This window comes from Nanorana parkeri, unplaced genomic scaffold, assembly GCF_000935625.1.
Source record: "Nanorana parkeri isolate BGI_ZX_2015 unplaced genomic scaffold, ASM93562v1 scaffold2071, whole genome shotgun sequence".
Lineage (NCBI taxonomy): Eukaryota > Metazoa > Chordata > Amphibia > Anura > Dicroglossidae > Nanorana > Nanorana parkeri.
In genome coordinates this window covers 93,600-109,934 of record NW_017308339.1, presented here as the reverse complement: position 1 = coordinate 109,934, position 16,335 = coordinate 93,600, and the positions used below count along the sequence as shown (strand labels likewise).

At 40.2% G+C, this 16,335-nt stretch overlaps 1 protein-coding gene across 1 annotated transcript in view; it reads left to right on the top strand.

Annotated features, from left to right (window-relative positions):
* Positions 1 to 4,784, top strand: part of HECTD2 (HECT domain E3 ubiquitin protein ligase 2) — a 65,219-nt gene extending 60,435 nt beyond the window's left edge. The window contains exons 17-21 of the mRNA XM_018572562.1: positions 446 to 533; positions 627 to 733; positions 1,799 to 1,914; positions 3,046 to 3,189; positions 4,525 to 4,784. Of these exons, the coding sequence (XP_018428064.1) occupies positions 446 to 533; positions 627 to 733; positions 1,799 to 1,914; positions 3,046 to 3,189; positions 4,525 to 4,645 (576 nt within the window). The 3' untranslated portion in view covers positions 4,646 to 4,784. The remainder of the gene's footprint in view (positions 1 to 445; positions 534 to 626; positions 734 to 1,798; positions 1,915 to 3,045; positions 3,190 to 4,524) is intronic.
* Positions 4,785 to 16,335: the final 11,551 nt, after the last annotated feature.

Below are 16,335 nucleotides of genomic sequence, written 5' to 3'. Positions count from 1 at the left end.
ACGCCCAGGTGTGAACCGGGTCTAAAGGAAGTCAGGACCAGTGCTCAGGGGACCAGCTGCTCCTGCAGGAAACTCAAACTTTTAAACATCAAAGAGCATCATCCATTGAAACTGATTTCATCAGCATTTGAAGTAGCTTAGAAACCTTTTGACTTGAATATCACTTTAATTGATTGACTATTATGCTTCAGTTATGCATCTTAAAATATCCATGTTTTATCATGCGGCAGCAATATATAAATTTCCTAACTGTATATGTTTGCTAATCATTTATATTTCCCATTCAATGTATCTGCAAGAAGATGTTGTTATATAAATAAATAACATTAGTAATAAATAGTCACTCATCTCTTGGGTATCAACTAACATTCTAGAATCTAGATGCAATGATATGTTTTGGTAGATTTATAACATGAAATTATTTGCAAATTATTATTTTTTACAGGTCTTTCAAGAAGAGTTTGGAGTGATTAAATCATACAGTCTTAAACCTGGTGGAGATAAAATCCCTGTTACCAATCAGAATAGAAAAGGTATAGATATGTATTAAGAATTTATTAGTTTGTGCCTGACAAAATAATAGCAGAATTGTAACGTTTACAATAGGTTTTGTTTTATCTTTACAGAATATGTCCAGCTTTATGTGGACTTTCTGCTTAATAAATCCATCTACAAGCAGTTTTCTGCCTTCTATTATGGTTTCCACAGTGTGTGTTCCTCTAATGCATTGATGGTAAGCAAGACCAGATAAATAGGTTTGGAAATGTTGCAACAGTTAAAGATGTTATCACCATGAGATATCAGTTCAATATTCACAGAAGAAAACATTGCAAAATGGATAGTGCATTAGTTATGAAAAATATTTGACATTATGATTTATTTGTGTCAGAATTCAGACCAATTCCTTTAGTTTCAGCTTTCCCAGAGATGTACAAGACTTACTTTCTTGGGACATAAAACTTTAAGGCCTCATTTAATAAACAGTCCCCATTATAAAGCTCCAATTCTCAGTGATGGTAAACCATTGCGAACAATAAGGTTTTGGTACTAGTCTGAGTTTGTGAGTGAATTTGGACTGGTTGCTATGAGCTACTGCACCTAAATAATCACTCAAGAATGGCTTAGGGGGATTGTAGTCATATTAGTGCACTTGCAACAACACAGCTAAATACAGTTCGTGATACTATATTTGTACTAAAAGTTAATATTTTAGGACAAGCTTTCGGGGACCTACTCCTGTCTTTCTCCCCTCTGAATCTAGAGGTTCCTTAATTCCATTACTGTATGTGTGTGTGTGTGTTTGTGGGAAGACTTATCTTAAGAATGGAGTAGATGCCAAAAGGCTTGTCCTGAAAAAAAAAATTGTTTGTGCACATAAAAAGCTTTACAGATAATACTCCACAATACTCAAGAATAGCAAATCTTTGATGTATCTGAACAAAATCCACTGGGCTGATTTCAATAATGCAGCAAGGAAGCAAAGGTCGTTAGTAGAGCATATGGACTAGTTAGCCAGATGCTTTTCCATGGCTGCTTGCTATGCTCAGGGCTGGGTTTATTCCTGAAAGTTAGAAGTTGGATTTGAGCTGTCATTTTTCTTCATCATATTGGATCACCCTTTAAATGTTTATCAAATAATAGACAAGGTATTGCCCAAAGAACCACATTTGCATATTTAACAGTCTAATATAAGTTAAAACCTAAAGCCTTTCAATAGAGTTCCCATTTAAACTTTATATAACTTATAAAGGCAGGGATCGGTTAGCTAGGTCTTTTAACGATATACTTTTCCCTCTAGTTACTTCGTCCAGAAGAAGTGGAGATCCTTGTTTGTGGAAGCCCTGAACTAGATTTGCATGCACTCCAGAAAAATGCTCAATATGATGGATACCAGAAAACAGATCTTACAATCAGGTCAGCTTGGTTTATTCACTTAAACGTTTGAAAATTATTTGAGAAGATGACATTAAATGGATTGAAAAAGACAGGAGCTGCCACTGCTGGGTTTTTTTTTAAGTTGCAGGCTCCATGGTTGTCACTTTTATACTTACTTCACTATGTAGTATCAAACTGACCCAGACACTAGGCTGTCCTGGCAGAAATTACTTTATAACATATTACATCATGTCACTGCAGGACTGTTTTAAAGGATAAGTAAACTTTCAAACAAAGTTTTTCTTATCCTTTTTTCCACAAATCTTTCTCACTAACCCAGCTTCCCGCAGCTGCGGTCCACAGCATTGTTTACCTCCTGCCAGCCTGGATCTTCCTACCACTGTCCACATGTTTGTAGTAGCTCTCTATAGACTTCTGTTGAGGCTCTCTCCCAAGACAGGGAATGTTGAGGAGAGAAACTAATTAGACACTTAAAGTTCTGGGGGCTTAAAAATGGCACTTACATTACACTTGTTTATCTCGGCACTGGTTTAGAATGGTGCCTGAACCAGCAACAGCACTAAGCCCAGGAGCTACATTTATCAGTTTCTGGACTTGTAATCCTGCTGCAGAGTGCTCCTGTTTCCATACAGGGTGTTTTAATTGTGTTCTATTTTTGTAAGCTGTATTTATACAAGAATAAATTGTATACCGTATATACTCGAGTATAAGCCGAGTTTCTATAGAATGCACTGAACAATAGATTTACAATTATCCTCTGCTAATATGAATGGGTTAAATGATCCGTAGTACATGATATGTAGCCCTGTACCCCCTTTTCCACTTACAGAGCTAGGTTATTGTTTTTCTTTGAAATAAATATTCATGTAATTTTATTGGTATCTATCTTCATTTTGTACATTTACCAGTAGCTGCCTCATTTCCCACCCCAGGCTTATACTCGAGTCAATATTTTTTCCCAGTTCTTTGTGGTAAAATTAGGTACCTCGGCTTATATTCGGGTCGGCTTATACTTGAGTATATACGGTATATCTTAAATTTTCGGGCTGGTGGCAATTTTCTTTAGATTGGGTCACTCAATATGAAACAAAAAAATGTATAATAGAATTATAGAAATGTTGTGGTCCTAACGTGTTTGTCGTCTCGCAGACATTTCTGGGATGTCGTTTTGGGTTTTCCTCTTGACCTTCAAAAGAAACTGCTTCACTTTACAACGGGAAGTGACCGAGTGCCAGTGGGAGGGATGGCAGACTTGAATTTCAAGATTTCAAAGAGTGAAACATCAACTAACTGGTAATCATGCATACTGTACAAGGAGTTAGGGCTAGTGTATGCAGGAATTCAATATATAGATGCCTACAACTATGCTTTTAATTTTAATATGCATGTGGGAGCCCTTTCCTTGCTTATCAATATTCCCACACTCACTTTGACATGTTTATGATTCATGCACCACCTTGCTCTCTGGTCTACAGGTGTCCCAATACCATTCCTCTTCTCTACTTAACCCTTGCAGTGTGACTACCCCCACACTACAACGATTAAGTGCTTATTTTTATCTAGTGTCTAAAATAACAAAGATATAATCACCCGAACCTCGGTCCAACCAGACCAGTCCTTGCAGCCTATTTCCCCCACCCCGGCAGTGGAATGTCACTCGGCATCCTCACAACTAACACTGTATTAGATGAACTGGCGTTTTGACTTACTGGTCATTAGACCGCCTGAGCGGAGGGAGAGAGAGGCTGCAGGGTCCAGTCTAGCAATCAGATGGGACCAAGGTTCAGATGAGTATAGCTTTGTTATTTTAGACCCTAGCCCAAATGAGTACTTAACCCTTGCAATGGGGCTACCCCTACTTTGCCCTCTACTCCACCAGTCTAATGACCCTTGAGTCAACACGTCTAATACAGTTTTATTCTGCTTGGAGTTCTTCTTTAAGCAAATCGTTTGGACCATGGTTTCTTCCCTCATAGATTTCTGCTCCTGGCTGTGTGCTCACCTTCTGACTGGCAGGTTCAGGGACTGATCCTCTGTACCTTTACTGTGCATGGCACACTCCCCCACTGTTCTGCATGCAGCTTCACTGCCTATTTTCCAGGACAGCTTCACAGCACATTAACCTTTCTTTTCCTTGTGCAGCTCAATGCTATTCTTTCTTTACATTCATTGCACCTTATGCTTGTATCTTTTCTGTGACTATAGAAAGAAGTACATGCTCTGTTGTTCCTGTGTATTTGGTTCCATTCTTCTGTGGCCTCAACTGCTTCCCCCAGTCACCTGCTTACTGTGGTCAGGTCTCCTTCTCAACATAATAAAAAAAATTGGACAAAGAGTTCAGTGCTGCACATTTGGCCAGTCTAATGTATTTTATAACAGTCAGAGAGATGCCTACACTGACATCAGGGTCAATAGGGACTATTTACCTACCATTATGTTCTTTAACTGTGGAATGCAACCAGCCGCTCACAGAAAACAAACACAGGGAAGGATACAGATTCCTTGTGGACATAAAAAAGGAACTCAATTCCATAGAAAATAAATTATTCCACTACATAAAATATTTATATTACTTAACATCTTGCAACTAGCTGGTATAAAATGTCGTAATGTGTCTGTCCTTTCCAGGTTGCCAGTGGCACACACGTGCTTTAACCAGCTGTGTTTACCCACCTACAAAACAAAGAAGGAATTAAAGCAGAAACTGACAATTGCCATTTCCAATGCGGAAGGTTTTGGGCTGCAGTGAAGAAATACAGAGGCCTTTACAGACTTCAGCCTTTTATTTTCACATTTCTAGAATGTTTTATTTGTGCAACGAGTGCAGCAGTGCTGATAACTTATTGCTTTTAGAGAACGTGCAACGGATGCCTGACTTCAGAGGTACAAGGAGGAAACTTTGTAATTAGTAGAGTCTATTAGTATCAGCACTTCCATCTACTGTGTTTCTAAATGATACTGTTGTGCTGGAAAGACCGTTAGAATGTCTATTACCCATCATGGAACCAACGCAATAGACTCACTTCTGCAGATTACCCAGAGCTTGGGATCAATTCTGGTCAGCAGATTTTGCCAGCAAACTACTTTATAATTCCACTATTGGTTTACGTTGCTTATTAATATAACAAGAGGTAGATATATTTATAAAGAACTGCAAAAGTAATGGACAGTTTTTCTATTTTCTACTGTAAATAGGAAAGTATTGAAATTGTGTGAGCTTTATGAACTGTAATTATTGTGTATATATTTATGGTTTCTTTAAAAATGGTTACATGTTATGCTATTGCTATAGAGAAGCAGAGCTGTATACCTATACTCTTCATTATTTCTGCATTTTTTAAATTCTATTTACACACTTATGTTTGTGGGATCTACCAACATGCAGTCACCTTAGCAAGTCAACAGACAGCTTTGTTGTCCTGTCACATTGGCAATGTATTGCCCATGTGATCATACCAAAGGGAAATCACTAGCTACATGCCATTAAAAATGTTCGGTAGTGCTTATAAAATTGTCAGATATGGGAGCAGGAACTCCAATCTGGCCTTAGCCTTAAATAAATATTTATCTAATCTGCTAAGTTAGTTGTAGGTGGAGAGCAAGTAATGAACCAGATATGCAGTTTAAGGTACCCCAGCCTTTTTGTGGAAAAGCTCTATAACGTTCTGCTGGCAGTTTCTGCCCTTCATTGATTGATTTAGTGCCAATATGTTGTAAGATACACAATTCTGAGAAGTGCATGTATATTTGAGCACTGAGAAAGGGACATTTGAAGGGAACCTCACAGGTGAGAAAACTGATAGCGGAGGTGTAAAGGGAAGACAAATCTCAGATCTCCAACTGGCCCGACAGAAATGGCCCAGTTTGAATGTTTTTTTGCACGTAGTAATGTTTGTCACATGTTATGTGACAAACATTTTCCCAGTTATCTGGTTTTGAGGAATGATGCAGTAAATTGCATAAAGCCCAGCTCCAGCCAAAACTCTTGTCTTTCTCATCCATTGAGGGGCACAGAAATTAAGGAATTAAAAAGTCAGGTTATATTGCCACCTGCAAGAAGTTGGGACACTGGCAAACAAAGAACAGTTAAGACAGCGCACGTATAGTAAGTCCAGAGGCCTTTGTGGGATCTGATCATTAGAAGATAGGTCCTCTTTCTATGGCCCAATTTGTGCTCTCCTGAGAAGTCTTAAATTCCTTCCTCTTTCCTCTTCTCTGTCAGGTGAATATTGCTAGTAGTAGTACTAAGGCGACTTCCTCTCACAGGGGTAGATTGGATTCCTAGAATCATATTCAGTAACTGGTTAGGCAGGTTTGCAGTGTGGCTATCACACCCCACCACTCATCCATCTGATTCTGATGTTCTTCTACTCCAGTTTGGGTTTCTGTATATCCTCATCCCTGCTTACCCTTTTATGCAGGTAATAATCACCCTACTACCCTCTTCAAATTAATTCATGGTTACTACAATTAATTTGTTTGTTCAAGGTAGTACAAAAATCTTTTTTTTTGTTTTGGACACAGAAAAGGGATAGAGCCTCTCATTTTTTTTATTAGCTGTCTTTGTCCCCATTGGGCAAATATCTCCTAATTTTTCAATGGTGACACCAGTAAAATGGGGAAGGGTTAGATTTAGGGTTGCACCGATAACGATACTAGTACCGTACTGTTTGGCCGGGAAGCTGGCTTCCCAGCCAATAAGCATGGAGCCGGCCAAACAGCATGGAGCAGGCTTGCTGGGCAATCAGGAAGGTAATTACCCGCCTCCCAGCTTCCTGATTGGACGGAAAGCCAGCAACCATGCTGATTGGCTGGGAAGTCGGCTTCTCACAAAAATCAGCATTGATGCGGCCAATCAGCATCAAGCCAGCCAAACAGCATGGAGGCAGCTTCCTGGGCAATAAAGAAGCCAGGAGGCAAGTAATGACACGCCGCCCGCCTTCCTGATTGCCCGGTAAGCCGGCTCTAAGCTAGCAGAAGTACCGGTGCAACCTTAGTTAGAAGGTTTGTCAGTTAATCATTGCTATACCTTCATGTCCCTGTGACAACCACTTTCCAACCAACTTTTGACAACCAATTTCTTGTCTTGCGGTCATAGGGAAATGCATTTACAAAAAACGTTTTGGCTGTAGGAATTGTGTTTTAAATGTTTTAATAACTAAGCTTCTAGAAAAACAAGACAAACTTCAGCTTCCTGTTATTTAAAACAGAATAGTGTGCTTTTTATTATGAAACTGCTGTCTGCACAAGTCTTAAGGAGGCCCAATACTATTCCTCTTGCTATCCCATCTAACAGTTCTTGTGTAAGCTCAAGCCAATTGAAAAATGTAATTTTATCCAGGCAGGTTAACCACTGTAATTATTACACAGAGTATCACAGCCACTATCTAGGGGTTGCTGGAGAGCTGTGACATGAGACAGGGTAAAATAAAGAGCTTACAACACCATCTGTGTACAAGTGCTGCTAGATGGAATAGCAAGAGGATTGGCATGGGTCACTTGAAGACTACTCTACTGAGGGCATGATTCTTAAAAAGATAGCACAATAGCAAGTGCAAGTCTGTATAAACGTAATGGTACCATTTATAGCAACCTTCGTTCTCTGTGCGGGCTATATTCAAAGAGGACTGTAAATTCTACAGACATGTTAAAGAAGAAATTGAGTAGGGTAGGCACAAAACAGGCAACCAGTGTTTTAGTTTGTCTCTTTTTTGTGACCAAAAACTTGAGAAAAATGGGCATAAGAATGGTTATTTTAGCTGGCAATAGATACCAACATTCCATTTTATAACTGGTAATTCCAGGACTTTCTGTTATGAAAGATAAGTGGTAAATTAAAACAACCAGGCTACACAGTCTGAATTCTTGACAGCACTCCTATGGAAAACAGTTGAGATGCCCCAAAAAAGGACTCCCAGGTTGAAGGGTTTACCAGTTTACTACTGGAAATTGAAAGGATGTACACTAAGATAATAATGGAAGGGAAAAAAAATGATGTGCCTCAATATGCTCCAGTTGGCAATATTCAGTAGGTTATGTTTGTAAATGGCACCTACATTGTACCTTGATTTAAAACCTGCTATAATGTAAATATTAATCAGAATATAGCAATATACAAAGCAACACTCTAATGGGTTTGTCTAATAACAGTGCAATGACAGACAGCAGCCGCAGATTTAATTCAAGTCTGTTGATTGGATACAATGGGCTGTGGACCTATGGTACACCATCAATATCAAAGTAGCACGTTTCTACAGACCTAAATGCGGTTAGAATATTTAATGCAGGAATCTTTTGTCTTGTTTACCTTTTTTATAAGTAATATATATATCCATGTCCATGAAAGATTTATTTTTGCAGAGGAAGTTTGCGACTTTGAGAGAAGTGTGTCTCTCTAAAATGGTTTTCTGTGTTGAGATAACTTTAAAAAAAATGTGGAGTTGTAGTGTCGATTTCAGTAGAGTATATTACCAGTTTTTGATACTGAAGGAAAGTTTACTTTGTCAAATAAATGAGATGCTTGACTGACGATTTGCAATAATGACTTTGACCACATTCGAATGTTACTATTTGTTGTCATAAAATAACATTACAAAGATCATTTATTAATGTTTATTTAATAAATTACTTAATGTAGTTTTCTATGGACTATGACAAAAGCAAGATAACAGGAAAGTGTTATAAGCTTACAAAATTGTCAGACATATACAGGCAAAACGATGTAAATGTTTTATTCGGATGACGTTTAGAATTCTTTTTGCACTTATAGTAGCGTAGATGTAAAATGTGTATTACAAAGCTTGTATCTTCTGAGTTGTCTGTCATGACCACAATTGTTCTGCCACTTGCATGTTTTCCAGTATTGTATACCATATCTCATGTTCAGTAACCACACGTTAACGTATTGAAAAAAATGTTTTATCATTGTTCTCTTAGCATGGTGAGCTAGGATTCACTTTGCAATATCTTGCTTTTCTTGTTTGTTCAAAAGCATCTGTAAGTGCTTACTTTAAGTGCTGGGCAATACATTAGCAATTCTTGGCCTTTTTCTTTTCTAGATGTATTTGTAATGAACAAATGCCATGTTCCATAACTCATCATCCAGATGCATATTTAGTGATTTTACATTAAGCCTAAAGGCTGATTTCTGCTTGTTCTGATTTATGAAACGTTGTTACTTTTTCGACATCTCAAATCTCGACACACAGAAGAGGGCTCCTGTGCAGACATTTTAGTAGGATATCTTCTTTAGTGTCTTGCAATGACCTGGTAAAGGATCCTATATTTCTCCTGGTCCCTGTACAGGTACACAGCAATCCTGGCCCTGCCCTAACATAGATGTTGGGGTATTTTACAGAAGCCAACAAGAAAATAATCCAAAACTATTATGATAAATAGGGATGCACCGATACTTTGAGTACCAGTGCAGATACTTGGCATTTTCATGAGAACTACCAGGGTTGCAGCGGTTGCAGCTGGGACCTGCCTCTGGCACTCCACCACTGTCCTGAAATCATTAGTCTGTATTGTTTTAGAAAAACTGTCACATGACAATAAACAAAAATGTACCAGTACTTGGACTTGTAAGTACTTGGGCAAGTATCAGTACTTGTACTTGCAAAACTGGTATGGGTGCATTCCTTTATTTATAAAAAGGAAATCATACAATAAAACAGAGAGAGATGTACAAATCCCAGGAGCTCCGTGTGCTCCTTACAAATGACAGCCGCCTCCTAACTTTTACATTTTTCTCTAGTCTAGTATTGGAGCTGGAAAAGTATCCGTACTTGTACTGAGTACGGTACTCGGTATCGGTGCATCCCTAATCATAAATGCATAATTTAAATTAAAATCTAGTCTACCACTACATGGCCTTGTAGGCCTCACTCTAAGACATATAATGCCCACTGCTGGATCACTTAAAATAATGTGTATGCTTGCATAATAAAGCAAACTTACGTATAGGTTTTCCATGTTTTACAGATAACAGGTCCTGCTTTCCCTAGCCGCTGGTGGCTTCATGGAAGCTATTCCTGCTCCTAGTGGCCTCTTCCCTTGTACAAAGAGTGATGATGCAAATTCCAGATGCAGTGGAACACCATACTTGCACTTGGCACCATTCCATGCTATTTTTACATAGTCAGGTTGAAAAAAGACACAAGTCCATCGAGTTCAACCTATTTTTAGCTGCCTGTCTCCCGCTGGGAAGATTTCCCTTCAACTCCTGTCATGGAGATGCAAAAAGAAGTATGAGGAAATCTCTCCAAAGCAAGCGCAATTCCACCTTCATTCACACAGGAAACGGCCCGCACGTACAGCTCCGTGCTGCTTGGAGGGCCGTACCGAACAGCTCCCGGGAAGGACAGGTGCTGCGTGTGATTAGTACGCAGCCCCCGTTCTTTATGGGAGTACGCGGCCGTACGCCCCCCTACGCTCACCAGCCTTGCACGTCCGTAGGGGTGCATGTTTCCTGGCTCGGACACAGACAGGATCCATCCTGTCAGCATACAAGTGCGCTCATCCGCACCCGGACGGACATGCAGGGCGATTGAGCGTAGGAGGGCGTACGGCCACGTACTCCCATAAAGAAAGGGGGCTGCGTACTACGGTAATCACACGCAGGACCTGTCCTTCCCGGGAGCTGCTCGGTACAGCCCTGCACGGAGCTGTACGTGCGGGCAGTTTCCTGTGCGAATGATGGCTAAAGATTGTCATCAGAACAGGTGTCCCATTTGGAAGATTTCCAGCTCTCATGACAGCACAATCTTCTGTATTTCACATCACTTTCTGTCTCTGTGACAACTGACACCACGACAAAATGGGGAGGGTGAATCTACCTAGCAGGTAAAAGGAAGAGCAATAAAAACTTGGCAGAGAGTTGAACCCTTCTGCACTCTATCCAAAATGTAAAAAATATATATATTGTCTGTATATACACTTTAAGGGGTGTATTTATAAACAATTCTCAGAGCAAGTGAACGGTGAAATTGGATGTAAATTCCTTCTGTGCGGAAGGAAGCAAAAACTAATGTTATTCGCATATTTTCTATCCAGGTCAAAAGTAATATCAGGTAAATACAGCATGATGGCCACAAGATGGAACTACGGAGCACGGGAAATAAACACTTTTTTCTTATACTTCCCAGCTCCATCTACTAGACATAATGCAGTATTTTCATGATATTACATCCGACCTGGAAAGAAAAATATGCTATCATTCATTTTTGCCTGCGTATATACAGAACAGTTCAACATGCAAGTAAGAATGGCTCTTTGAATCGTTTATAAAATATATAAAAACGTTAATATAATATTTATAGATACACCTGGAGGTGTCAGGTTAATGGAAGTATTAATTGGAAGTATGACCCTCTCAAAGCTACAGTGTATCCCTCCACTTTTTACTGATGGCCACCAGGCTGAATGATGTCCAGTGTCCCTTAAAGGAGAACTATGGGGTCAGTGTTTTTCCCCATAGTTCTCCTTTGGGTAACGGGAGGACACAAACTAGCGTCCTCCCGTTACCCTAAGCTCAGTATACCGCGAGCTACAGCTCGCGGTATACTGAGACGCCGCACTTGGAGCGGATCCCGACTTAGATGACGGGATCCGCCCAGCTGCGTGAGTGACAGCTGGCTCTGTCTATCTAGAGGCAGAGCCAGCTGTACCCGCCCTCTCCCCCGTCCATTCCGCCAGTCAGCGCTGGCAGATCGGAGCGGGGAGAGGGGAATCCAGCCCCCTCCCCCTGTCACGGCAGAGAGCCGTGACAGGATCGAGAGGTGAGGGAACCCGGTATGTGTTCCCTCACCTCCCGATCTACTGAGCCGACCTGTGACAGTCTCATTGTCACAGGTCGGCTTAGAACTATGAGGTGAGTGGAAATCACTCATGTCATAGTTCTCCTTTAACCCACTTTTTGTGAGTCCAGGTTGTTTTAGACTTATACCCTGGGGATGCATTCATCTTGTTGCCTGAGCTCACAGGAAAATGCTGCAGACAATGATGCTCACGCATCACAGCATAAACATCTTCAGCAATGATGACCTCCCAGCACCAATGCTTGTCACATGACTAGCCAGAATACAATTTATTCATGTAGGCCAATAAAAAATGTGGAGGGGTTCCTGAAAAGGAACCAGAGGCTAAATTGTTAAGGTGCCCATACACCTTACAATCATCGTATGAAAATTTCCATTCAATGATCGAACCGTCGTACAATTTTCGTACGGCGGCCCCATCCTGCCCTGACCATCTCACAGTTAAATTAGCGTCTTTAGCAGAAATCACCTGGATGAATTTCGTTAATCGACCGCACGGATTTTCGTTTGCACATGAGCAGTGTTAATCGTACGATCGACCAAAGTTTTCTAGCATGTTTAAAAGACGAACTTCTTACGATTGTGCAGTATTTGCGATTGTAGACTCCCCATCAACCTTGCGAATATCGGACAAAAACACGGTCTTAAACGAAATTCGGCCGATATTCGTAAGGTGTACGGGTATATTTTACGCATAGGTTAGGAAGTCAAAATCATGGCTGGTCACAGAATAAATTCACAGATATTTTTGCCACTGAAAAGTACCGTGCAGAAATATATTATAGCAGGTTTTTGGTGCCAAACGTTAACTGCACTGGAAGCAACTAGCATCTGAGGTTATAGAACAAATAACTACAATGCTGTTCTCATTTGAAGATTTATCTGCAACTGATGAAGCAATTTTGTGTGTAAACATTTAGTTACTGCATTAGGGTTCTTTACCAATCCATAAAAAACTTTGAGGGCTCCATTTACCATAAAAGTATACATATCATATGTATCACCAGTGTCTAAGGCCAATAACACAAATAAAAGTAAGTATTTTATTTTCATTAAATAAACCATTTCTTAGAACAGACCATGAGGCTCAAACCTCAACAAAAACATATTTAAGTTAGTGTCATATGTCCTTGTTATTGCAGGTCTGTGACTGGGTCCTCTTCCTAAATTGAAGGCGAGCCTTCATGTAGACTAATGGAACTGTATAGAAAAAAGTGGGAAAAGAATATGTAAAAAAGTGAGTTGTTACTCATGGGGACCAATCCAAGTCCAATTTTATATTTTACTCTTTGGCAAATGAAACAAAGAATCTAATTGGCCATCATGGTCAACAACTCACCCATTGAACATTTTATTTTCTTACTTTTTTAAGCTTCTTTATTAAAAGTGTTTTTCTTAATTCTGTTGTATGTATTTCTGGGTAGGAAGAACCATTTGAAAATGTATGTTGAACACAAGACAGTTGTTGCCTGTATGTCTAAAAAGCTTTATCGCTGACTTTGTTTAGAGAATTAAACATTGCCTTAGAATCTTTTCTTTTTATTTATTAATTAGATTTTTTTTACTGTATGAATAATACCTCAGAAAAATACTGCTGTTTGCATAAATTATAAATTCATTAGAAGTGTTAGGGACACATTTTATACTTTGTACAAAAAAAATAAAAAAAAATATGTCTGCACTTTGTACTCACCTATAATTGTTTTAGTCCGGTATTTTTTCATATAAACATGTTTTTTGTGTCTTTATTTTGTTAAAATGTATTTACCAAACATTCTTTATAGGACATGCATGATAAGCTTTTTAACTGTTTAGAGGGCTTTAATGGACCATAGGACATTGAAGCCCAGATTCCCAGTCTAAATTTAGCAGTGCAAGAATGCCTTGCTTAACTTGGCTATAATGCTGACCATATATACATATACATATATATATATGTATTTATATGCACACACTATATTGCCAAAAGTATTGGGACGCCTGCCTTTACACCAGTGGTTCTCAACCTTTCTAGGGCCAGGACCCCTTGGTAACATTTGTGGTGACCCCCAACAGGAAAACTTAGGGATGACGTGGCTGCTGCAGCGATATCTGGCGGCGTGGCGGGAGAACTGACACTGCTGCGCTAGGAGAGGGCTGAGGAGGACTCTCACCTAGCACAGCAGAAATCACAACGACCCACAGGTTCAGAACCACTGCTTAAAGGAGACAATGAATCCCAGAGGAATACAACAAATCACAGCAATAGTCCATTATACTATAATGTTCTATTGCTGGGATTTGTAGTCCTCTGTAACTAGTGTTATTCTGTGTTGCGCTGTAGAATGTATTATTGCTGGGATTTGTAGCCCTCTGTAACTGGTGTTATTCTGCGTTTGCGCTGTAGAATTTATTATTGCTGGGATTTGTAGTCCTCTGTAGCTGCTGGTATTCTGCAGTATGCTGTATAATGATTATACGGCGCAACGCAGAATAACATCAGCTATAGAGGTGGAACTAAGGGGCCAAGCCCAACCCCTGAAAAACAACCCCACACCATAATCCCCCTCCACCAAACTTTACACAATGCAGTCAAGCAAGTACCGTTCTCCTGACAACCGCTAAACCCAGACACGTCCATCGGATTGCCAGACAGAGAAGCGTAATTCGTCACTCCAGAGAACACGTCTCCACTTCTCTAGAGTCCAGTGGTGGCGCGCTTTACACCACCCATCCGTCACTTTGCATTGCACTCGGTGATGCAAGGCTTGGATGCAGCTGCCCGGCCATGGAAACCCATTCCATGAAGCTCTCTATGTACTGTTGTGCTACAGCAGAAATCACAACGACCCACAGGTTCAGAACCACTGCTTAAAGGAGACAATGAATCCCAGAGGAATACAACAAATCACAGCAATAGTCCATTATACTATAATGTTCTATTGCTGGGATTTGTAGTCCTCTGTAACTAGTGTTATTCTGTGTTGCGCTGTAGAATGTATTATTGCTGGGATTTGTAGCCCTCTGTAACTGGTGTTATTCTGCGTTTGCGCTGTAGAATTTATTATTGCTGGGATTTGTAGTCCTCTGTAGCTGCTGGTATTCTGCAGTATGCTGTATAATGATTATACGGCGCAACGCAGAATAACATCAGCTATAGAGGAATACAGCAAATCGCAGCAATAGTACATTATACTATAATGTACTATTGCTGGGATTTGTAGTCCTTTGTAGCTGGTGTTATTCTGCATTGCGCTGTATAATGTACTATTGCTGGGAGTTGTAGTCCTCTATAGCTGCTGGTATTCTGTATTGTGCTGTATATAATGTATTATTGGTGGGATCTGATGTATTCCTCTATAGATGGTGTTATTCTCCATTACGCCGTATAATTTATTATTGCTGGGATTTGTAGTCCTATATAGCTGGTGGTATTCTGCATTGCGCTGTATAACGATTATATGGCGCAATGCAGAATACCACCAGCTATATAGGAATACACCATTTGTAGTCCTTTATAGCTGATGGTACATATACAGCGCAATGTACCATCAGCTATAGAGGACTATAAATCCCACTACCCCAGCAATACATTATTGCAGCACCGTGGTGGGGGGAGTGCAGGCTTACCTGAGCAAATTGTGAAAAAGTAGAAAGCACAATCTTTTTGGTAGCTGCACTGTGGATATTACCGAGTTAAGTGTGCCATCAGAATAAAAAAAAAACACATGCTATTGGCTATTTTCCCAATAGTTTTGGCAATATAGTGTATATAGGAGAATCAAAACGTAAAGGCAAAATACATTTAACAGCTCCAATAGCAGTAACTTTGAGCACTTGAACATATTACTTTTCCACATGCAAGATGATGCACTTGTATCGTTCAACTAGCTTCTGTATTCCTGCAAAGAAGAAGCTTTTCAGCTGTTGCTGAAGCCAGGGGTGCACTACTTCCTTTACTTCATCATCTTAGGTGAACCTGCGACCGTCAGCATGTGGAAGATGTTTGAACCCAAGCTGTGGCACTGTCTCTACTGTCGCTGCTCCTTAATGAGGACGTTGTCATGGTGCAGCAGGACTGTTTTGAACTGCATTCCTCTTTTGCTGAGATTTGCAGGTTTGTTTATTTTGCAGCAATTCACAGTAATTTGCACTGCTCACTCTTTGCCCATGCACTTGCAAATGCACCAGAATAGGCCCCTTCATGTCCCAAAACAGTGTAATCATGATTTTCTTGGCTAAGGGCTGACTTTTGAATTTCTTTTTCGCTGGAGAAGACAGATGTAAGCTGTTTGGGAACACATCAAATGCAGCCTTTCCTATACCTGTAGTATCAGTCCTGATACTGAGTATTTGGGCGAGTTCTCGTACTTGCCCAAATGCTCCCAATGCCTATCCTGATACTGGAACTGCCAGTATCAGGAAGCCGGGCAGCGAATCATTACATGCTGCTCGGCTTCCCGATTGGCAAGGAAGCCGGCTCCATGCTCCCTCGTCACCAGGGAACATGGAGCTGGCTTCCGGGCCAATGAGGAAGCCAGGTGACAAGTCATTACACGCTACCCGGCTTTCTTACCAAAAAAAAAATATTGCTACTCGATACCGAAAAAACGGTATTGCTGCATCCCTAGTTTGTGTGTAT